At 43.8% G+C, this 12,386-nt stretch overlaps 1 protein-coding gene across 1 annotated transcript in view; it reads right to left on the bottom strand.

Annotated features, from left to right (window-relative positions):
- The window catches only part of plxna2 (plexin A2), a 194,306-nt gene that overhangs the window by 98,764 nt on the left and 83,156 nt on the right, over positions 1-12,386 (bottom strand). Inside the window, exon 4 of the mRNA XM_069659465.1 lies at positions 8,045-8,145. Coding sequence (XP_069515566.1) covers positions 8,045-8,145 — 101 coding nt within the window. The remainder of the gene's footprint in view (positions 1-8,044; positions 8,146-12,386) is intronic.

The raw sequence follows: 12,386 nt of genomic DNA, 5'->3' as shown, positions 1-12,386 counted from the left end.
ACAACTTCAACAATAAGTGAAGACGAAAGACAAGGAAACTGAGATCTTCGAGATTACATCTGCTTACAAGTGCCGCTAACTTGTTGGAAGGTGCCTAGATTTTTTTAAAAATAATGGATGTCTTTAGCGTTTGTCATTCAAGTTGTTTTTTCAAAATCAAAGAGTCTCTGTAACTAAAACACTGAAAAAAGCTGTTAGAAATTTTATCTCCGCGGCGCTCTTTGGCTGTCAGCCGAGATGTTGCTATCTCGAGCTCACCAGCTGACTAAAATCACTTCAAGTCGCACATTCGACAAATTCCGAGCCTTAGTGAAATTGGTGGTGTTGTGTGGCTGCAGAAGTGACTTTTACACAGCAGCCTGTGAGGGGAACAGACCTTGAGGTCCGTTCCAGCAATGCCTGCTTCTCATTCTGTTGCCCCCAAACAGGCAATTACACTGTCGCCTCTGCTGTGCCGAGCTTTGATAGACACCCAGACGTATGAACAAACATTCACATGCACACGCTGACGCTGTAGAGGTAATGTATACACTCAAACATGCACAGACACATACATATGCATAATAACATACAGTTCCCTTGCACTAAATCCATCACACCTTTACACACACATATCCTGGCCTTGACAGCAGAGCAGGAGAGGCAGGCGGCAGGGAAAGATTTCTGTTCTTCTAACCCCCCCTCCTCCCTTCCCCTCTCTTACCACATCTAAGGACTTCAGTGAGAGTGTGAAGGCCTGTCTGATTGCAGCTCTAGCTGTGAGCACCGTGTTTAAAAACAGGAGGAGAGAACAGAGGGGGAGCCATTTTAAAAATCACCTCCCTCCCTTCCCACACTAGAGCCAGAGCACAGAACCCAGCAGAAAGGAAAATGAGAGGAGAGGAGAGCAGAGACGCTGAGGTGGCAGGGTGGAGGGTGGGAAGATGTAGGTACAGGGAGGAGGAACTAGATGTATATTGAATATTTGATGTTGCTTAACAAAGCTTTAGTAGTCTTAAGTAGGAAGCCATTATGTTTGAGAATCACAAACGTGATTTGATTTGCCTGATTGGAAACCTTGTCTCGGGACATTCCTACAGAAACACATGTTAATGTAAACATGTATGAAGACTGACTGCTCAGGGACTGTGGCTCCCCAACATGAGAAGAGGAATCATTAGGTAAGCAGTGATGTGCAGGGCTGTGCTGCCTACACACACACACAACCTCCTCCCTTCAGTGTCTCATCCTCATACCGAGTGATTCAGGGCATTTGTTTCTTACTGCTGCGTCCCTAAAGTGTGAGCATATCCATTTAAATGCAGTCCACAGGAGAAGCGAATAAAAGCATGAATAAAAAAAAGGGGCTTTCAATTTCAAACCGCCACAGAGATGGTAAACTTGGGCAGCTCAAGTTGCTGTGCGGGCTTGGGTTGACGTGTGAAGGCGCGGTCTGAAACCCAGAGTTCATGTCAGAGGTCAAACCGACCGCTGCAGCTCGTAGCCCGTCCCCTGTGGCGACTGATAATGTCACCGCAGGAGAGCGCCGGCAGGACACAGAGCGCAGTGCGGCCACGACCTGCTCACTTCATCTTCCCGAGGATCGAGACGCTCTTGTAGTGTAAACACAAACGGGTAGACGCTCACGCATCCAGTATATATGGTTCATGCAAAGCAAAGTGTGTCAGTCTCTGTTGAAGACATAAGGTGAGGGTAAGAAAAAAAGAGAAAAAAAGATTTACAAAGAGATCACTTTTCAGTGCTCTGCATCAAGGTGCAGCTCTACTTGAGTGGGCTGAAAAGGAAAAAAAATGGAACAAAAGCCAGAGGAGGCAGAGAGGGGATGGAAGCAGCTCGACAAAGACGAGCGAGAAAGCAGGAGACACAGAAACACTGGGATCATTATCTGTATTTGATGAAGCCTGCTTGACCACACGTATTGTACAATCTGGTGCAGTATTTCAGCCATCATGTAGCCAACATGTACTAGCGCTATAGTGCCAGGAAGAATCTATGGAAATATTGATAGAGCTGCATGTTCCTGATCGATATCTCATTAGGCACAATTGGGAAGATGGATGCAGCTTCCCTCTGACTGCTAACCGTGGCTGTAGCTGATGAGTCGGCCATTAGACACACAGTCTGACATCCACAATGGGCTGAAGCAGCCATTTTCATTGCTAGGCTAATTGTTGTTGCCACTGGTAAATTAGAGGAAATTTTATGGTCGGTGTTGGAAGTCATTTGTAGCTCGGTGATGAACAGGCCACATAAACAACTAGAGGAAAAGGTTGCAGTTGCTAAACAACAACATACAATACTACTTCCTGTCTTCAGTTCGTGCCCCCTTTCCTCTTCAATCATGGGGTCATACTCCAAAATAAAACTACTCTGTTAAACAATTATCCGTTTCTCTTCCTGCTGACAGTGCACTCATATAATGTGCTCCAGCCAGGACACCACAACAAATCATATGACAGCGTTTACTAAGCTCGTAACACAGATTTGCGAGGAGTGGACAGCTGTGCCATTCAGGCTGCTGTGTGGGCTGTTACTGAAACAGATCTGAGCAGTTCAGCCACACGCAGACTGACAGCACAATACAATACAGTATCACAGTGTAGTAGTGATACGTGATTCTGCTCAGAGCAGCCCTCAAATGCTGACTCACTCTCTGCTGGGGCCTTCTACATCAAATAGCCCTAAGCCGTCATCCGCACAACAAACTAACACTGATTTTGACAAACTGAACTGAACTCACATATTACCTAAGTGCTACCTGGCATGAATCACTACTTCAGTGGAAATGGAAATATTATTATGGCAAATTGTTTACTTACGGCAGTGTTTCTCCAAAAGGGGTACTTTTACCACACGGGGCACGTCTGCCGTTGCCCTACTTGTCAGTCACTTGGAAAAATAGATACTTTGATTCCAAGTGAGCTAACGGCTAAACAGTTAAGAGTAATATATGAACAGAAGATGTCAATAGCTAAGAGTAACAAGTGAAATTAGCTGTAATTAATGGGTAGAAAAAGGATATCTAAAAGTAGGCTGATGGATAAATGGTTAGTAGCTAGCTAAGAGTTAAGCATTAACTTGGTTTACAGTAAAGAATAAAAGGTGGATATCACACTTTCCCCCATTTATCCATTACTGACAACCATTTAATGTAGCTAAGGCTAATGGATAAACAGTCAGCTGAAGAATGGATGAATGGTTGAAGAAGTTAGCGAAGAGTTAGGAAGATTAGCTTACAGTAATTAATATACTGTTCAAAAAAGCTAACTATTGCCACTGTTGCACCATGGCTTTTTAGCTAACAGTAATGGACAAAATTAGCGAAGGCTAAAAGATAAACAGTTAGCTGTAATGGAGAAATGGTTGTAGTAGCTAGCTAAGAGTTAAGCATTAAGTTGGCTTCAAGTACTGAATAATATGGATATCGCACCATTGATTCATTACTTTTAGCTAACAGTAACCAGTTAATGTTGCTAAAGCTAATGGATACACAGCTAAAATGAATGGATGAATAGTTATAGAAGTTAGCTATAGAGAGTCAGAGATTAGCTTAAAGTATTGAATAAGCTGTTGAAAATGCAAACTATTTCAGCTATTCATCCATGTATTTTTAGCTAACAGTATTAGACAAAGTTAGCTAACGCTAAAAGATAAACGGTAAGCTGTAATGGAGGAATGATTGTAGCAGATAGAGAGTAAAGCATTAAGTTGGCTTAAAGTACTAAATAATATGGATATCGCTAACACTTTCCACCATTTATTCATTACTTTTAGCTAATAGTAACCAGATAATGTTGCTAAGGCTAACAGATACAAAGTCATCTCAAAATGAATGGATGAATAGTTATAGAAGTTAGCTAAGAGTTAGAGATTAGCTTAAAGTATTGAATAAGCTGTTGAAAAAGCGAACTATTTCAATTATTCATCCATGGCGTTTTAGCTAACAGTAACGGATAAAATTAGCTAACGCTAAAAGATAAATGGTTAGCTGTAATGGAGGAGTGGTTGTAGTAGATAGCTAGCTTATTAGCTAATTTTTACTGTTAGGGTTATTTTTACTGTGTATTCATTTTCTCCTGTGCTGCAGTCGCTTTGATAACCTGCTGCTGTAACGCCACAGTTTCCCAGTTTGGGATCAATAAAGTACATCTATCTCTCTATCTCTCTCTAGCTATCTCTCTCTCTCTCTAATGGGGGAATGGTTGTAGAAGGTAGCTGGCTTCTTAGCTAACAGTAACGGATAACATTAGCTAAGGCTAAACGATAAACAGCTAGCTGTTATGGAGGAATACTTGTATTAGATAGCTAAAGATATGTAGGTTAAGCTTTGTCCAAATAGGTAAAAGTAAAGATTGAATAGGTCAGTGGTTGATATAGTAACCTAGGTAACAAGATAATTGGCTAAAGGTAATGGATAAATGGCTTATAAAGCCAAATCTAATGGTTAATGGATTTAACTAAATGGCTGAAAAGGATAAACAGTTAGCAATGGTAAATGACTGAATTGGCTTAACAAATGCGAGTATGAATTAACCTAAACATCGATTCAATTGTAAGAAAAAAAGGCACAATATCCACAGCATTCCTTCATGACTGTACTCTGGATGATGGGGTACTTGAGCCCTTCTGATAGACCAAAAAAGGTTTGGGAACCACTGACTTGGAGAAACTCGCTGTACTGGTTAACTGATGACCTTGGCACAGGATCACACGTCCAATCTCAGCTCTTGGACAGAAGTCAGACTCGCGGCTAATCCTGACAAATCTCAACAAAAACCTCCCGTCTTCTCCTGGAATTTTCAGAGCGAGCTGAGAGGATGGAGGGAGAGCAGAGCGATGTGCGACATCTTGAGATGGAAAAGCCTCTTTTGGGCATGATTAGAGAGCTAATCTAACGGCGACAAGAAGCAGGCTAAGGGAGAGGGAGAGAGGGAGAGAGTGACAGACAGACAGAGAGGAAGCATCATCACAGCGCTGGTGTTTTTGGATCGTGGTCAGACAGAGGCTGAGCTACCCATTCACAGGACTGCCACTGAAGAGCGCTCGAGATGATGAGCTCCCTTTGAGCCGCAATCAAAATGCTGCTCGGTTTTGTAGGCCGATGAGTGTGCAACATCAAACACTCTCTCTCTCCCTCTCTCTCTCATTCTCTTCCCCTCATTCTTATCCCCACTCTCTCATTCTTCATGCATTCAGTGGATGCCTAGCAGCTGCTGGTAATTAAAGGACTTTAGAGTCTCACACCACACTGAATCGGAGGAGGAAGAAAAGAGAGCGGAGAGATGGGAAAGACGGAGACGCCACTCCTGGACAGCCTCACTCTGCATCGCTCACATTCTCTCCTTCTCACTCATCACCGCAAACCAAGCTAATGTCCGTCTATGTTCCTAATTAGCCACCTTAGAAAGCTGCACTTCACAGAGTATACAAGAACAAACACAGAGGAAAGGAGACAGGGGGGACGAGGTGTTTGGAGGAGAAGAAAAGGGGATGTGTATTGTGGATGGCAGCTCTAAAAGGAGGATGGGGGGGTTGATCAAAGCGAGGGATGTTTATGTGTGGCAACCAGCCCTCTCTGGAGTGTGGAGGAGCTTATTCCAGAGGGAAGGGTGTCTAAATGGGAGACAGCACAGAGTTGAGACGCGCCGAGCTGAGAGGAGATGAGCGGCGTAACTCGCATGCAAGCTTTGCTGTGAGGGGAGTGAGGGAGGTACGTGGAAAAGGGGGGGAAATATGATTTCATAAAACCAACAATGACTAAGGAATGGATGGAGAAGAAGTGGAGGAATGGAAGGGAAAAGGGGGCAGAAGGAAGCGGTTGTGATTACAGCTGTGGATGGCACCACGGCTGGCGAGAAATTTAATTTGGGGAGTGTGGGATGAGGGGGGGGGATCTTCAGCCGAAGGGTGCAGCTGCTTTTCTCCAGCAGTGTTTGACAGATACTTGCTTCTACTCTTGGTTATGTTGCACATTCAAGCAGCCTTCATGCTAGCTTAACTCATGTAGCAAAACCTCAGAGTCCCAGGTATGATTTAATTTGATTTATTTAGATGGCAAATGTGGTAAACAAGATAAGATACAATCAGATAAAATTTATTGATCCAACAGGGAAAATTCGCTTGGCACAACCGCATTGATGCCTGTTTCCTTCAACTATCTATTAGTTAAAAGATAACATCATTATATCGAGCATCTGCACATCTGATACATCATTTCATTCCATTGCAGCTTCACACATAAGACTGCGTTTGTGTTTTTTTATGAATAAATTTGTCTTTTTTTCAGCTACTACTTTAATAAAGAGGGAGGTGTGGTGTGCTCGCAACAACAGCAAAGTCTTGATATGAATGTTGTGTTTCATAAATGCTTTTTTGTACAGTAATAGAAGTTCAATAAGGCACTGTAATGTCAAAGTTTCCATTGATCTCATGCACTTTTTCTTAATGATATTCAAACTTTTCCACCTCAGGCAAGTTTCAAAACTTTTTTTTGGCAATATTTCAGTTAAACTTTTGGCATTTCTTCTCAAATAAAAAATGCACATTGAAGTCAACATGAGCAGCAGCAACAAGAGCAAACTACTCTTCTTTTAACTTCTTTTTCCTCTGCGCAGTAACTCAGCCGGCGCTGACAGGGGTCCTGCCACGCTCGTTGCAGGGTCAGGGCAGAGAAAGGGGGTATTAGGAGCAGAGACAGGTGGCACGAGGGTCTGCTGCGTGGAGGGAACAGATGGCTGATCTGACGTGAATCGGGGTGCTGACCTTTTTTCTCCCCACGGTACAGTACAGCGCTCCACACAAGTGTTCGCGCATGTACACAAAAATCGAGCCCATGTGCACGCACACATGCGACACACTTTCAGACTCAAGTCCTTAAACACACACTCGAAAAACACACAGCTGCTCCTCTCTCAGCTGTTTTCGCAATAAAAGCTCCAGAAACCCATTCACCTTTTAGCGCCATCACCTCTTACACAGCGCTGATTCTGAATTCCCACCAACCTGAATTAGTCCGTTCCCTACCACACCTACACAAAAGCGTATGATTAACAGCCTAGCACGGAGGCTAATGTTGTGGTAAATGATCCCTGTGTGAAGGCACGCACACTGCAGAGAACACAGAGCTTTAGCCGGCCCCTCCCGCACCTCCACACTGGCACATGCTGAATTACCTTGTCGCTAGGCAATTATTTGTCCTGTCCCGGGCTTTGGAGTGATGTAAATTACTTTAAGTGCACTTTGCAGGGGCCGCCATCACGATAATGATGATTGCGGCGGGGCTCTGACACACACAAATATTCAGCTATACCTTTAGAGAGAGAGGGGCTGCATTTAGGAGAGGACGTGAGTGGGGAATTTAAGACATGGCAGCAAAGCAGACGCTCAGACTGATGAGAGGATGCGTGTGCTTAAGACACAAAGAGGGAGAGATGGAGACAGAGCTGAACGTCTTTCAGCTGTTTAGAGTGTTGTATTCAGCTTTTGTCTCCAAAATATCCTCTGTATTGGTTCATCTAAATTCAGTCAATACCACGATGAATGACTCACACCCAAATAAATTAATGTAGGCACTTTTATAATCCTTTATTCCTCCTCTTGTCTGGTTTTCTTGAACTTAGTTCTGCTGCAGTTATGTCTCAGCTCCAGCAGGTGTCACTCACATGGCTTCAATGCGCATTTGCAGGGTTGCTGTTGTTTCAGTGGGAGGTAAAATCACCCCCAACGTCGTCAGAAGATGCTCAAGAAATGGAGTTTGGATTCAATACAATGTCTATTTAACACGCAGAGCAGAAACAAATTTATATATGACATTTATAATCAGGAAATCTACAATGAGTCAATGGTGTAATTTCCTGCTCATATCAATCCATGAGAGAACTGGACAGCGGTAGCCATGGCTGCATCAGTTAGCTCTGAAACCACCTCTGCACCTCTAAGGAACAGCTAACCATTCCCTAAACAGACACTGTCTCCATGAGCGGGAAACCAAAGGACATTTTGGGAAAGTGTAAAGTATCTGTAATGATAATTTAGCGATACTTACATATTATGCAGGACACACCAGCCACAGTGCGGGTCCCCCGAGCTCAGACACTCCCCGCAGGTCCCGTACTGCTCACATGACTCGATGGGAACTTGGGTGACCTGAAAGCACAAGAAAGGTCGGGGTTATAGTGCAGCACGATAAACATCACATGATGCGCATAAAGAAGCCTCCGGGTATGTGCTAAACGACAGCTCATTCAGTCTCACACAAATCAAACAACAAGTATGATTGTTCTAAGTTATGAATTGCTAACATGATTCATTCCACTTCAGCATCACAACAATGTTAATGTTATATGTTGACCTGAAGCACCGGATGACGTGCGTCACATGTTTCAGTGCACTCTGCCCCTCAACATGTGAGATGTCAACTGCACGGGCAACTGTTGCCTCAATGTTACGCCAAAGAAACAGCAGTGAGCAGGTGGGATCAGTTGGCCGGAGAAAGCTGCTTCCCTGCCATCAATGGGCTCTTGTCTGCAGCGGGGGCATCTGTCCATGTAGGTAGAGCCTGAACAAACACACCTACACATGGATGAGGAGGGTGATAGACACTTTTCACAAGAGTGTGTGTCCAAGTTGATGACAAAACTGTAAAATGTTTTGTTCTTATTAAAAAGATTCGGGCTTATGAGCTTGATTAGAAAAGCATAACTGTGATAAAAACCAGAGAAAACAACAGCGTTAATAACTATTGGGGGAACTTCTTTTTCCCGAGGCTGATTCAACAAACAGATGACGGCAGCATAACTGTAAAAACTGCAAAGCAATTACTCGTGTTGTACTGTAAGTTTGTACTTAAAAGAAGTGACTGGAGATCAAAACTGGTAGTTCAAAGCAAAACATGTTGAAAGTGTCAACAGCAAAGAATTTGAATAAGCACTTTGAGCGCAAAGCAAACACACTCCACACCAACCAATCCACACTGATCCACACAGGGTCGCTTGGACTGCAGTCATTTGAATAGAGAACAAACATCCCTGTGTTTTACATTTAACTTACACAAATGCAGACTTGAGAATTTACATATTTGGACGCAGCACACTAGAAAAGCACAAGTATCAAACATGTATCCCCTCTGCTGGGACTGTTTTTCAACTGCTGCAAGACATGCACTCATCCTTCTGTCGGTTATATATGTGTGTGTGTGTGTGAGCTAGCTGTGTCTCTGTCTGCGTCTGTTTGTCTGCCAGACAAGGTTCTGCTCAGCCACATGGCCCTCAGTCTGTTTGTGCAGCACAGGGTGTGATATGGAGGTCAGCGTGTGTGTATGTGTGGGAGTGTGTATGTGGTTGCAGAGTGTCTCATGTGGCTGTCCAGCTCACACCTGCATCCTACTGTGTCAGCAGGAGTAAACGTACACACTCTGCCGCACACTGACACACAAACACCAGCAGATAAACGGAGGCAAAAGAAGAACAGAGGCTTTAGAAAAAGTGGATTTCAGAGGCTGACACGGGTTAATTTTCAGCCGTGTCTGTCTTTCAATTTCCTGGCAATTGCCTGGTTGGATAATGACAGCAGACTGTGACAGTGTGTGCCCTGTTTGGCTTGGATCAATGCCTAATAAGTGGCTCCTCTGCAAATGTGGGGGAGTGAATGAAAGGTGCAAAAAACACCATTTAAGTGTTGTTGTGAATGTGAACCCCGTGTAAATCGCCCACAACTGGGTGATATTAATTGCTGTTAGCACGATGAGCTGGAATTAACTGTCAGCCAGGAAGAGACAACAGCTGGGTGTCCAACAAAGGCTGACTTTATTACAATGTGTCAAATAAAAAATGTAAAGAATCAACTAAGATTTGTAACATGTGCCTGCTATTGACATGGTGGCCATTTTCCTCTGACCTCACACTCAGGGTTTGCAAATAATATTAGCATAGGCAATCTGACAAATCATTATTGTTTAGCTGCTTCTCGACTGATCAGCAACGTGATAAAAGAGACATCAGGCTATATTTTAAGGTTAATATTTGATAACCCTTTCGGTAGGCTACTGACAGCTAACTCACAACAGCTAATGGTAGCATTCAACCAATATACTAACATTACATTTAACTAGCTGACATTAACTTAATGTTAGCTGGCTAATATCATTCAGCCAACATTAAATGCCAACATTAAATTTATCTAGCTGAAATTAACTTAACGCTAGCTCGCCAATATTATCGTTCAATCAATATCTAGCTAACATTACATTTAGCTAGCTGACATTAACTTAACATTAGCTCGCTAATATCATCGTTCAACCAACATCTAGCTAACATTACATTTAGTTAGCTGGCATTAACTTAATGTTAATGTAAGCTCGCTAATATTATCGTTAGCTAGAAATTTACACATTTCTTGTTGTAAAGTGTGTCACTTTCAAACGTAATGTAAGCAAGGAAGTGGTTGGATGCTAATGTTAGCTGTTGTCTAGTGGTAGCTAATATAAATCATGTTGTTTTAACTTAAAATATGGTCCAATTTCACGATGAATCTATTGTCTTTCCAGCTGCTGCTCATTTGAGAAGCTGGAAAATGATAATGATTTTTCAGATTCCCTGTGTTTATGGTATTTGCAGAGCTGGAGCACAACAGTAGTGCATTATGACAGCATTTGAGGTTCCCAGCCTGACTTCTCACCTTGTGTCTGCTAGCTGCTGTGAAGACTCCGAGCTACATGTGCTTCAGCATATATATTTTTTCTTTGTTTTGTCTCCCCCTCTCAAAAGCTCAATAACCCTCCACCTGTCGGCTGGTCCTAAACCCTGCGGCAACAGAAAGACGGGCCCAGAGGGGACAAAGAAAGCCATTGACATGGTGGGACGTTGACAGTCCCTACACTGTGTGGCAGCTCCGATCCGCCATGGACACTCCTGTTAGATTAACCCCCTGTCACCTCAACAAACTCTATTTGTGTGTGTGTGTGTCTCGCCTTGCTCCAGGACAAACAGGTGGCATGCTGTAATGAGCTGCAGACGAGGTCACATCAGCAGTAGAAGCCGCGACTGATGACAAACAAGCCCACCAGGAACGAGACACGGCTGGGGGGGGAAACAGTCAACTCGGTCTGGGTGTGTGTATCTCAAAGTGTCTGAATCCCCTCTTCACCCCGAAAAAAAGCCCTCAGATCCTTCCCAAAACATGTGCAAGGCTGTTGAGACTTTATAGTATAACTTTCAGAGGCCCAGCTCCATGAAAGGGTTACAGTGTGGAGACAGCTGTCAGCGGGGGGAAAGTCAGGGGAGCAGCGGAGGAGGGGGTGTCCCTTATGGAGCGGTGTCTAAAGACAGACAAACGCAGCCCCGCTGTCAGCTGATACAGATTGAAACACAAAGAAAAGGTAACATGGAGGAAGAGGAGCGAGGTAAACAGGCAAACAAAGACCTGAGAACTAAAAAAAGCACAGAAAAAGAGAGTGTGTGTTTATCTCTTTGCTGTGTGTACTGTATACGTGTGTGTGTGTGTGTTTGTATTGATGTTAAGGCCAGCATGGGCCAGTAGTGGAGGTGAGGGGGTGAGGGGGGATCGCAGCAGCTGTTGCCCAGCACACGCTACAGTCACTCAACACAGCAGGGCTGCACAATGAAGCCCCTTCTCCCACTGTGCCTGCATGTGTGTGTGTGTGTGTGTTTGTACGCACACATGCACAGCGCCATAACGGATGTGCAGATTGTTGTTCCTGTGTTTTCAAGGAAGACAAAGAAGCGCTGCATGTGATCTAATATTGCCTCCAACTTTCAGTTTCCCCAAAAACACATTCATACAGTCGCCACAGCTGACCCGAGGTAGACTGAGCATTGTCAGAGAGCAGCACCGCTGAGCTCTGGTAAATGAATGCTAATAAAATTCCCGCTTCAGATGACCCTAGCAGGGGGTTATTCAACCAGAGAGGCTACAGTGGAGTGGCACACTGGAGAGACCTGGGGGACTGACTGACAGCCGCGGGTTAAAACAACAGCTTCCTCTCTTTCAAAGGCTCATGCTGAATAGGCTTCAGCTTCCATTCATACTGTCAAGCCTTCACTAATGCACGGGTGTCGACTCTGTCACTGTAACCTATACCCGGCTAGGGATTTGGGCTCTTGTCATAATGCCCAGCTTTATCATATATCCCTTTTTATGGCACAATACCAAATTTCTCATCAACTTAAATTAAAAAGTTAAAGAAAAGCGTCGGTTGGAGAAAGGCTTTCTTTCCCCTTCTTTGTAAGCTATCAAGATTTTTGTGAAATGAAGTCTTCTAAATTCAACTTGGCATCATTTGCTGCCATTTGGGGCCACCAACAAGAGAACTTTCACTGCGCATCTTTTATAAATAATGGATGTGGCTTATTTTTGTTGCAGTTGTCTCT

The sequence above is a fragment of the Semicossyphus pulcher genome, unplaced genomic scaffold, assembly GCF_022749685.1.
Source record: "Semicossyphus pulcher isolate SPU_LCO1_2020_fin unplaced genomic scaffold, fSemPul1.0.p SCAF_13, whole genome shotgun sequence".
NCBI lineage: Eukaryota > Metazoa > Chordata > Actinopteri > Labriformes > Labridae > Semicossyphus > Semicossyphus pulcher.
Note: the sequence above shows the minus strand (reverse complement) of the source record. Positions and strands in the feature narration are given on the sequence as shown.